Source organism: Plectropomus leopardus, chromosome 8 (genome assembly GCF_026936395.1).
Source record: "Plectropomus leopardus strain MGB_pleo_1.0 chromosome 8, ASM2693639v1, whole genome shotgun sequence".
Classification (NCBI taxonomy): domain Eukaryota; kingdom Metazoa; phylum Chordata; class Actinopteri; order Perciformes; family Serranidae; genus Plectropomus; species Plectropomus leopardus.
In genome coordinates, this window is record NC_142183.1 from 18,944,868 (window position 1) to 18,957,684 (window position 12,817).

Here is a 12,817-nt window from a genome sequence, read left to right on the forward strand (position 1 = left end):
ACGCCATAATTTGCCATGTGGAAAAAAATGACAGAAAATGCAAGGCTATAGTATGGCAAAAATGTTAAAATGTGACATGTCCCAAAAACTGCTGAAAACCACATTAAACCATGTAAAATCAACTTCCAAGACATGCCATGGCAAAGAAATTTGTAAAAAGGGCCAAAAACGCCATAATTTGCCATGTGGAAAAAAATGACCGAAAATGCAAGGCTATAGTATGGCAAAAATGTCAAAATGTGACATGTCCCAAAGACAGCTGAAAACCACATTAAACCATGTAAAATCAACTTTCAAGACATGCCATAGCAGAGAAATTTGCAAAAAGGGCCAAAAATGCCAAAATTTGGCATGTGGAAAAAAATGACCAAGAATGCAAGGCTATAGTATGGCAAAAATGTCAAAATGTGACATGTCCCAAAAACTGCTGAAAACAACATTAAACCATGTAAAATATTCTTCCAAGACACGCCATAGCAGAGAAATTTGCAAAAAGGGCCAACAACGACATAATTTGGCATTTGGAAAAAAGTGAACAAAAATGCAAGGCTATAGTATGGCAAAAATGTCAAAATATGACGTGTCCCAAAAACTGCTGAGAACCACATTAAACAACATAAAATAGCTTTCCAAGACACGCCATAGCAGAGAAATTTGCAAAAAGGGCCAAAAACGCCAAAATTTGGCAAGTGGAAAAAAATGACCAAAAATGCAAGGCTATAGTATGGCAAAAATGTCAAAATGTGACATGTCCCAAAAACTGCTGAAAACCACATTAAACCATGTAAAATAAACTTCCAAGACATGCCATAGCAAAGAAATTTGCAAAAAGGGCCAACAACGACATAATTTGCCATGTGGAAAAAAATGACCAAAAAAGCAAGGCTATAGTATGGCAAAAATGTCAAAATGTGACATGTCCCAAAAACTGCTGAAAACCGCATTAAACCATGTAAAATAAACTTCCAAGACATGCCATAGCAGAGAAATTTGCAAAAAGGGCCAAAAATGCCAAAATTTGGCAAGTGGAAAAAAATGACCAAGAATGCAAGGCTATAGTATGGCAAAAATGTCAAAATGTGACATGTCCCAAAAACTGCTGAAAACAACATTAAACCATGTAAAATATTCTTCCAAGACACGCCATAGCAGAGAAATTTGCAAAAAGGGCCAACAACGACATAATTTGGCATTTGGAAAAAAGTGAACAAAAATGCAAGGCTATATAGTATGGCAAAAATGTCAAAATGTGACATGTCCCAAAAACTGCTGAAAACCACATTAAACAACATAAAATAGCTTTCCAAGACACGCCATAGCAGAGAAATTTGCAAAAAGGGCCAACAATGACATAATTTGGCATTTGGAAAAAAGTGAACAAAAATGCAAGGCTATAGTATGGCAAAAATGTCAAAATATGACATGTCCCAAAAACTGCTGAAAACCACATTAAACAACATAAAATAGCTTTCCAAGACACGCCATAGCAGAGAAATTTGCAAAAAGGGCCAAAAACGCCAAAATTTGCCATGTGGAAAAAAATGACCAAAAATGCACGGCTATAGTATGGCAAAAATGTCAAAATGTGACATGTCCCAAAGACAGCTGAAAACAACGATAAACCATGTAAAATATTCTTCCAAGACACGCCATAGCAGAGAAATTTGCAAAAAGGGCCAAAAACACCATAATTTGGCAAGTGGAAAAAATGACCGAAAATGCAAGGCTATAGTATGGCAAAAATGTCAAAATGTGACATGTCCCAAAGACAGCTGAAAACAACATTAAACCATGTAAAATAGTCTTCCAAGACACGCCATAGCAGAGAAACTTGCAAAAAGGGCCAAAAACGCCATAATTTGGCATGTGGAAAAAAATGACCAAAAAAGCAAGGCTATAGTATGGCAAAAATGTTAAAATGTGACATGTCCCAAAAACTGCTGAAAACCACATTAAACCATGTAAAATCAACTTCCAAGACATGCCATAGCAAAGAAATTTGCAAAAAGGGCCAAAAACGCCATAATTTGGCATGTGGAAAAAAATGACCGAAAATGCAAGGCTATAGTATGGCAAAAATGTCAAAATGTGACATGTCCCAAAGACAGCTGAAAACAACATTAAACCATGTAAAATAGTCTTCCAAGACATGCCATAGCAAAGAAATTTGCAAAAAGGGCCAACAACGACATAATTTGGCATTTGGAAAAAAGTGAACAAAAATGCAAGGCTATAGTATGGCAAAAATGTCAAAATATGACGTGTCCCAAAAACTGCTGAGAACCACATTAAACAACATAAAATAGCTTTCCAAGACACGCCATAGCAGAGAAATTTGCAAAAAGGGCCAAAAACGCCAAAATTTGGCAAGTGGAAAAAAATGACCAAAAATGCAAGGCTATAGTATGGCAAAAATGTCAAAATGTGACATGTCCCAAAAACAGCTGAAAACAACATTAAACCATGTAAAATAAACTTCCAAGACATGCCATAGCAAAGAAATTTGCAAAAAGGGCCAAAAACGCCATAATTTGGCATGTGGAAAAAAATGACCAAAAAAGCAAGGCTATAGTATGGCAAAAATGTTAAAATGTGACATGTCCCAAAAACTGCTGAAAACCACATTAAACCATGTAAAATCAACTTCCAAGACATGCCATAGCAAAGAAATTTGCAAAAAGGGCCAAAAACGCCATAATTTGGCATGTGGAAAAAAATGACCGAAAATGCAAGGCTATAGTATGGCAAAAATGTCAAAATGTGACATGTCCCAAAGACAGCTGAAAACAACATTAAACCATGTAAAATATTCTTCCAAGACATGCCATAGCAGAGAAATTTGCAAAAAGGGCCAACAACGACATAATTTGGCATTTGGAAAAAAGTGAACAAAAATGCAAGGCTATAGTATGGCAAAAATGTCAAAATATGACATGTCCCAAAAACTGCTGAGAACCACATTAAACAACATAAAATAGCTTTCCAAGACACGCCATAGCAGAGAAATTTGCAAAAAGAGCCAAAAACGCCAAAATTTGGCAAGTGGAAAAAAATGACCAAAAATGCAAGGCTATAGTATGGCAAAAATGTCAAAATGTGACATGTCCCAAAAACTGCTGAAAACCAAATTGAACAACATAAAATAGCTTTCCAAGACACACCATTGTGTAGAAAGTTACAAAAAGGGCCAAAAACGACATAATTTGGAATGAGGGAAAAAAATGACAAAAAAAGCAAGGCTATAGTATGGCAAAAATGTCAAAATGTGACATGTCCCAAAAACTGCTGAAAAACCACATTAAACAACATGAAATAGCTTTCCAAGACACACCATTGTGTAGAAAGTATTATTAGGGGCCAACAACACCATAATTTGGCATTTGGAAAAAAATGACCGAAAATGCAAGGCTATAGTATGGCAAAAATGTGAAAATGTGACATGTCCCAAAAACTTCTGAAAACCACATTAAACAACATAAAATAGCCTCCCAATACACGCCATAGCATAGAAAGTTGCAAAAAGGACCAAAAAGACCATAATTTGGTATGTAGAAAAAATGACCGAAAATGCAAGGCTATAGTATGGCAAAAATGTGAAAATGTGACATGTCCCAAAAACTTCTGAAAACCACATTAAACAACATAAAATTGCTTTCCAAGACACGCCATAGCAGAGAAATTTGCAAAAAGGGCCAAAAAAACGACATTATTTGGCATGTGGGAAAAAAAATGACCGAAAATGCAAGGCTATAGTATGGCAAAAATGTCAAAATATGACATGTCCCAAAAACTGCTGAAAACCACATTAAACCATGTAAAATAAACTTCCAAGACATGCCATAGCAGAGAAATTTGCAAAAAGGGCCAAAAACGCCATAATTTGGAATGTGGGGGAAAAAAATGACAAAAACTGCAAGGCTATAGTATGGCAAAATTGTCAAAATATGACATGTCCCAAAAACTGCTGAATACCACATTAAAGAACATAAAATAGCTTTCCAAGACACACCATTGTGTAGAAAGTTGCAAAAAGGGCCAAAAACGCCATCATTTGGCATGTGGGAAAAAAATGACCGAAAATGCAAGGCTATAGTATGGCAAAAATGTCAAAATGTGACATGCCCCAAAAACTACTGAAAACCACATTAAACAACATAAAATAGCCTTCCAAGACATGCCATTGAATAGAAAGTATCGAAAGGGGCCAAAAACGCCATAATTTGGCATGTGGGAAAAATGTTTTTGACATGTCTGGTCTTTTTTGCCACGTACTAGATTTTTAGAAGAGTAAAATGCAAACACCCAAGGATGGTCAAAAAAGGTTAAAACTGCTCAAGGCAGGCTTTATTGAAATATGAGAAACGTCACAAGCATAAATCAAAAGCAACAAATACCTCTCTCCCTTTTCCAGGAGCTTCATATACCATCTAACACAAGATCCAAGCAAGATAAAGTAGATGCACAAATAGCCCCAAAAACCCACACAGTGATCTGCTGTTTCTCTTTATCTAGCGGTCCATTGCGTCATCACTCTCTCCATTCCCTGTTCCTCCTCACTGGCTGGCCTTGGGTTGGCATGTTCGAGTAGAAGCTTCCGCCTGCTGCTTGCAGTGTCATGTTTGGGTAGAAGCTTCCTTCTCCTGCTACAGGGGAGTTTCCACCTCTCCGCATGTGATCTCCTGTCACTGATTGCTCAAATGGCTGCAGCTGCTGTTTCATGAACATGTTAAACATGCTCACTAGCCAGGGTGCGGCCATTTACGTGTTCATGAAGGGGTTCATCTCCCTCTGGGGGAACAGTTTGGGTTAGGATCTGGGTGCGACTTTCCATTCTTGGCTGGTCTCTCAACAGTGACACAACAAAAAAGGGGCTGAAAACAGCATAGTGCAGCATTTCGAGAAACGTCATAGTATAGCATGTTGAAAATAATGATCAAAAAAACCATAATATAACATGTTGAAAAATCGACCACAACATGACATGTCTACAAAAACTGTTGAAAACCACAAAATATAGCTTGCCAAGACACGTCATAGTATACAATGTTGCAAATATGGCCAAAAACACCATGATATAGCATGATTGTGAAAATGGCTGAAAACCAGAAGACACACAAAGGTCTGTTGCGTCATCACTCTCTCCACTCTCCATCTCTCCTCATTGGCTGGCCTTGGGGTGTCATGTTTGGGTAGAAGCTTCCTTCTCCTGATGCAGGGGAGTTTCCACCCCTCCGCATGTGGTTTCTGGTCACTGATTGCTCAAATGGCTGCAGCTGCTGTTTCATGAACATGTTGACCATGCTCATTAGCCAGGGTGCGGCCATTTGCATGTTCATGAAGGGGTTCATATCCCTTGGGGGCAGCAGTTTGGATTAGGATCTGGTGCGGGTTTCCATTCTTGGCTGGTCTCTCAACAGTGACATGACTAAAAAGGTCTGAAAACAGCATAGTACAGCATTTCGAGAAACATCATAGTATATTATGTTAAAAAACTGCAAAAAACATCATATAATAGCATGTAAAAAAAAAAGTCTGAAAACAACATACAATAGCATGTTGAAACACATCGTAGTATAGCATGTAAAAGTGATGGTAAAAAACACCATAATACAACATGTTAAAAAATCTAAACTATGACATATCCAAAACACAACTGAAAACCGATTAAAGTAGCAGACATTTCGTAGGATACGATGTTGCAAAATCGAGCAAAAACACCATAATATAGCATGACGAATACACTGCTGAAATTGCCATACTATAGTATGGTGAAAATTTTCAAAATACGACATGTCCAAAAAACAGCTGAAAACTGTATAAGATAGTATGCATAGACACCTCATCGCAGAGAATGTTGAAAAATGGGCGAAAGACCATAATAAATCATGTCAAAACAAAACACCAAAAATGCCATGTCAAATTTATGGCGAAAAATGTCAAAATATGACATGTCCCAAAAACAGCTGAAAACCTTGTTGAACAACATAAAATAGCCGTCCAAAACACGCCATTGCATAGAAAGTTGCAATAAGGGCCAAAAACACCATAATTTGGCATGTTGGAAAAAATGACAGAAAATGCAAGGCTATAGTATGGCAAAAATGTCAAAATATGACATGTCCCAAAAACTGCTGAAAACCACATTGAACAACATAAAATAGCTTTCCACGACACACCATTGTGTAGAAAGTTGCAAAAAGGGCCAAAAACGCCATAATTTGGTATGTGGAAAAAAATGACTGAAAAGGCAAGGCTATAGTATGGCAAAAACGTCAAAATGTGACATGTCCCAAAAACTGCTGAAAACCACATTAAACAACATAAAATAGCTTTCCAAAACACACCATTGCATAGAAAGTATCGAAAGGGGCCAAAAACACCATAATTTGGCATGTGGAAAAAATGACTGAAGATGCAAGGCTAGTATGGAAAAAATGACAAAATATGACGTGTCCCAAAAACTGCTGAAAACCACATTAAACCACATAAAATAGCCGTCCAAGACACGCCATAGCATACAGTGTTGCAAAAACGGCCATAATCACCATAATCTAGCATATCGAAAAACAACTAGAAATGCCATACTATAGTATGGCGAAAAAAGTCAAAATATGACATGTCCCAAAAACTGCTGAAAACCACATTAAACCACATAAAACAACCTTCCATGACATGCCATAGCAGAGAAATTTGCAAAAAGGGCCAAAAACGCCATAATTTGGTATGTGGAAAAAAATGACTGAAAAGGCAAGGCTATAGTATGGCAAAAACGTCAAAATGTGACATGTCCCAAAAACTGCTGAAAACCACATTAAACAACATAAAATAGCTTTCCAAAACACACCATTGCATAGAAAGTATCGAAAGGGGCCAAAAACACCATAATTTGGCATGTGGAAAAAATGACTGAAGATGCAAGGCTAGTATGGAAAAAATTACAAAATATGACGTGTCCCAAAAACTGCTGAAAACCACATTAAACCACATAAAATAGCCGTCCAAGACACGCCATAGCATACAGTGTTGCAAAAACGGCCATAATCACCATAATCTAGCATATCGAAAAACAACTAGAAATGCCATACTATAGTATGGCGAAAAAAGTCAAAATATGACATGTCCCAAAAACTGCTGAAAACCACATTAAACCACATAAAACAACCTTCCATGACATGCCATAGCAGAGAAATTTGCAAAAAGGGCCAAAAACGCCATAATTTGGCATGTGGAAAAAATGACAGAAAATGCAAGGCTATAGTATGGCAAAAATGTCAAAATATGACATATCCCAAAAACAGCTGAAAACCACATTGAACCACATAAAATAACCTCCCAAGACGCGCCATAGCATACAGTGTAACAAAAACAGACATAATCACCATAATCTAGCATGTTGAAAAACGACCAGAAATGCCATACTATAGTATGGCAAAAATGTCAAAATATGACATGTCCCAAAAACTGCTGAAACCCACATTAAACTACATAAAATAGCCTTCCAAGACACGCCAAAGCATGGAAAGATGCAAATAGGACCAAAAACACCATAATTTGGCATGTTGAAAAAATGACCAAAAATGCAAGGCTATAGTATGGCAAAAACGTCAAAATATGACATGTCCCAAAAACAGCTGAAAAACACATTAAACCACATAAAATAGCCCTCCAAAACATGCGATTGCATAGAAAGTTGCAACAAAGGCCAAAAACACCATAAGTTGGCATGTGGAAAAAATGACTGAAGATGCAAGGCTAGTATGGAAAAAATGATAAAATATGACGTGTCCCAAAAACCGCTGAAAACCACATTAAACCACATAAAATAGCCGTCCAAGACACGCCATAGCATACAGTGTTGCAAAAACGGCCATAATCACCATAATCTAGCATATCGAAAAACAACTAGAAATGCCATACTATAGTATGGCGAAAAAAGTCAAAATATGACATGTCCCAAAAACAGCTGAAAACCACATTAAACCACATAAAACAACCTTCCATGACACGCCATAGCAGAGAAATTTGCAAAAATGACCGAAAACATCGTAATTTAGCATGTCAAAAAAATGACCAAAAATGCAGGCTATAGTATAGTATAGTATGGAAAAACTGACAAAATATGACGTGTCCCAAAAACAACTGAAAATCACATTAAACCACGTGAAATAGCTTTCCAAGACATGCCATAGTATAGAAAGTTGCAAGAATAACATGTCGAGACATAGCATACAATTTTGCAAAAACGGCAGAAGAAACCATAATCTAGCATGTCAAAAAAACGACCAAAAATGCCATACTATAATATGGCGAAAAAAGTGTAATAATATGACATGTCCAAAAAACAGCAAAAAAGTACATAAAATATTATGTCGAGAAAATCACCATAATCTAGCATGTCGAAAAATGACCAGAAATGTATGGCGAAAAATGTCAAAAAAAAACAGCTGACAACCACATAAAATAGCATGCCGAGACACATCATAGCATACAATTTTGCAAAAACGGCAGAAGAAACTATAATCTAGCATGTCAAAAAAACAACTGAAAATGCCATACTACTATGGTGAAAAATGGCAAAATATGTTACGTCCAAATAACAGCTGAAAACCACACAAGATAGCATGCCGAGACACTTCATTGCATAGAATGTTGCAAATATGGTCAAAAACACCATAATCTAGCATGATTATGAAAACAGCTGAAAACCAGACGAAGTGCAAAAAGCCCCAAATAACTCACACAGTGGTTCCTCTTTATCTGGAGGTCTGTGGCGTCATCACTCTCTCCATTCTCCATCCCTCCGTATTGGCTGGCCCTGGGGTGGCATGTTTGAGTAGAAGCTTTCGCCTGCTGTTTGGGGTGTGAAGTTTGGATTGAAGCTTCCTTCTCCTGATGCAGGGGAGTTTACACCCCTCTGCATGTGGTTTCCTGTCACTGATTGCTCAAACGGCTGGTGCTGCTGATTCATGAACAGTTTAAACATGCTCATGAAGAGTTTGGGTTAGGATCTGGATGAAACTTTCCATTCTTGGATGGTCTCTCAACAGTGACATGTCCAAAAAAAAGGGCTGAAAACAACATAGTATTGCATGTAGAGGCACGTCATAGCATGTTGTCAAAAATGACAACGGCCCAAAAACATCATTGTATAGTATGTCGTCAAAAATGACCCCAAAACGTCATATAGCATGTCATCAAAAAAATGATCCAAAAAGGCTCAAAAACGTCATCCAAAAATCATAAAAATATCAAGGTATAGTATGTCGACCAAAAATCACAAAAAACAACATAATATAGGAGGTCATCCAAGAATCATGAAAAAATTCAGAGTATAATATATTGACCAAAGAACAACATAGTATGTCGTCCAAAAATCATGAAAAGATTCATAGTGTAGTATATCAGCCAAAAATCACAAAAAAAACAACACGGTATAGCATGTTGTCCAAAAATCACAAACGTCATAGTATAGTATGTCTACCAAAAATCACGAAGAAATGTGATAGTATAGAATGTCGTCAGAAAATCACGAAAAAAAAGTCATAGTATATAATATACTATGCATGATTTATGATCAACATACTATACTATGACATTTTTGTGACTTTTTGATTACAAACCATACTACAATCTTTGTCATGATTCTTGGACGACATACTATACTATGATGTTTTTTGTGATTTTTGGACAACAAACTATGTTTTGTGGTTTTGGATGACACAATATAGTTTTGCATTTTTTGCGATTTTTGGACGACATACTATACTATGACTTTTTTTTTTGTTTTGGACTACACTTTAGTATGAGTTTTTTTGTGATTTTTTTGGAAGACGTGCAATACGATGACGTTTTTTATTATTTCTGGACGACACACTACTGTTACTGTTTTTTTTTCTTCAGATTTTTGTACAACATACTATATGACGATGCTGTTTGTAATTCTAGAACGACGTACTATATATTGAGGTTTTGTGTGATTTTATGACAACATACTATAGAATGATGATTTTATTTATTTTTAAACAACATACTATACTATAACATTTTAAATGATTTTGGACGACATACTATACTATGACCTTTTTTGGGATTTTTGGAAGACATACTTCGTTATGATGTTTTGTGTGATTTTTGGATGACATACAACTCTATGAACAACATAGTAAACTTAGAAACTTTTAGTGATTTTTGAACCAAATACTATCATATGATGTTTTTTGTGATTTTTGGACAATGTACTATACTATGACATATTCCATTATTTTTGAATGACATACCTTGCAATGACATTTTTCATTTTTTGGGTCGATACCATGACGTTTTTTGTGATTTTTGGACGACATATTTTCTCATGACATTTTAAATGACTTTTTGGACGACATACTATACTGTGACATTTGTAGGTCATTTTGGAGGACATTTTTGTGCCATTTTAAGCTATTTTTGACAAACTATACTACTATGTTTTGTGCGATATTTGGACGACATGCTTTACTGTCTTTTTTTTATAATTTTTGGACAACATAGTATGAAATGGCATTTTTAAATGATTTTTGGACAGACATTTTTAGGTCATTTTGGATGACATACTATACTATGACATTTTGTGTGATTTTTTTAACATAGTTTGAAATTATGTTTTAAATGATTTTTGGACGACATACCATACTATGACATTTTTCATGATTTTTTCAATGAAAAACTTAACTGTGACATTTTTTGTCCAAAAAACAAAACATAGTATGGTGTGTTGTCCAAAAATCACAAAAAGGTAATTTTCTAGTATTTCCAAGAAAAATCATGTTAGAAACATGTTAGTTTGTTTTTTGCTCAAGTCTGACCTAAATATCTCATGCATCTTCCCCTGTATACTCTAGGTACAACTGTGCTGGACTCAGGTTTGGGAAGGTGGACATTGGACGCTATGGAGAGGTTTCAGAGAAGTCAGTCGTGTTCTCCATGCATTTCAGTGCCATAGTATTGTCTGTCAATTGTTTTCTACAAAGATATTGACTGTCCGTTGAATTATCTTTGAAAAGGTACAGGGTGAGTACTTCTCCTCTGGCCAAGCAGCTGCCCTCACTGGTGCTTTTCCAAGGAGGACGTGAACTTATGAGACGCCCAATGGTGGACAATAAAGGGAGAGCAGTGTCATGGACATTCAATGAAGTAAGTCTTGTCTGTTGCAAAGACATGGAGTCTGCTCTGTCACACAGATGCTAACGTGTAGCTTATTTACTCCCTAGGAAAACATTATCCGAGAGTTTAACCTCAACGAGCTCTTCCAAAAGTACAAAAAGCTGAACAAAAGTCGTGGCTTGAAAGAGGAAGGGGAGCATAACGGCACTCAGCCAGAGGACGGCAGCAACGAGCTCAATCCTGAAACCAACAATCCGGAGCAGCTCACAGAGAGCAAGAAAGACCAGTAAGGTGTGTTGATGCTAGAATGGATGGTCCAAGGGATCAGGGAGGGACTGCCATAATTAATATTGACCACAGCCATAATTTTTTTCTACTATTATTGCATCTCGGCAGTATGCTTTAAGTCCACAGTCCCACGTCAACTTCCTGTCCTCCCTCTGGTTCTGGCAGAGAACAACCTGGGTCAGTGGGGCTTGCTGGAGGCTACTTAGGGGCTGTGGGATAAAGCCAAGCTGCTGAGAGTCAAGGGTCTGTGTACACAACCGGGTGCCTGCTGTCAGCTGTCCTCTAGTGTCCACATACTCTACGGGCCTCAGCTTTCCTCACACCAGCTTTGACTGCCTCTCCAGCAACAGTAAAGCCCTACTGATTCAGGCTATGCTCTGCTTCTCCGCAAGAAAACCAGAGCTAGGGCAGCTGTTCGACAGGGTCCATGCCTACAGCAAGTGGCCCTTTTACGCTATCCTTGAGTGTCCATTTACCCCCGGGTGTACAACTCTTGACTTTCGTGCCCCCGTTCTCAACGTTTGTTCCCTATAACTGGTAAAGAGGGTCAAAACAGGAGAAGTCACAGTTTCAAATTATGTCTCACAGTTGGGGAACAACACATGCACAGTGAAATGACCAAAAGCTAAATCACAGGACAAAAATATACTTTTGTAAATGACCATAAACAGACTCTTTGTATATGCAATCTGTATGCAAGCGCTCTATTGATTATTGGCGATCATCAATTTGAGCTTAAAGTTATGATTTTTAAACAACATACTGTACTATGACCTGTTTTGGGATTTTTGGACGACACACTATGGTATTACAAAAATTTGTCAGGCCAAGCACACCTAATGAAACTAAAGTGGTGCACCCAGGGGGCACCTGAGCGGACATCATCCCTTTTTTTCTATCAGCATGTGCTGTAACCCTCCAACACTGCAGCGCCAGTTTCGCTGCACATGCCTCTCTTAAACAGCCTTGATGACTGGACGAAACGTTTCGCGCTCTAGCACATAGCAACACTGCGGGGTGGGACTTGTCCCTCCAGACCATCCATTCTAGCATCAACGTTGATTCAGAGAGGGACTGCAACAAGTATTTCCTTTTCTTCTGACATTACCATGCCTTACATTATTGCCAAATATTATGGAATGGAAAGAGGAAAACAAGTTTAACCACTAGATGTCAAGTCTTTATCGTAGCAAATAATAAACAAAAGGCTGGACCATGTTTCCCTGGTCTGACTGGGTTTGATACAGTATGGTGTGTTATTACTTAAGTTATTTGTTGAATAAAGGCCTTTTTTGTAATGACTGTTGTTTGGCTACATCTCATTGCTGTTTAAACTTTTGTTGGCTGTATTTTGTGTGTTTACTGTCTGATGTTTCAAAACCAAAGTAAA

General features: G+C 37.3%; 1 protein-coding gene across 1 annotated transcript in view; it reads left to right on the forward strand.

The window, feature by feature from the left end:
* The window catches only part of tmx2a (thioredoxin-related transmembrane protein 2a), a 30,991-nt gene extending 18,266 nt beyond the window's left edge, over positions 1 to 12,725 (forward strand). The window contains exons 6-8 of the mRNA XM_042492865.2: positions 10,878 to 10,943; positions 11,040 to 11,169; positions 11,247 to 12,725. Of these exons, the coding sequence (XP_042348799.2) occupies positions 10,878 to 10,943; positions 11,040 to 11,169; positions 11,247 to 11,429 (379 nt within the window). The 3' untranslated portion in view covers positions 11,430 to 12,725. The remainder of the gene's footprint in view (positions 1 to 10,877; positions 10,944 to 11,039; positions 11,170 to 11,246) is intronic.
* The last annotated feature ends 92 nt before the right edge of the window (positions 12,726 to 12,817 follow it).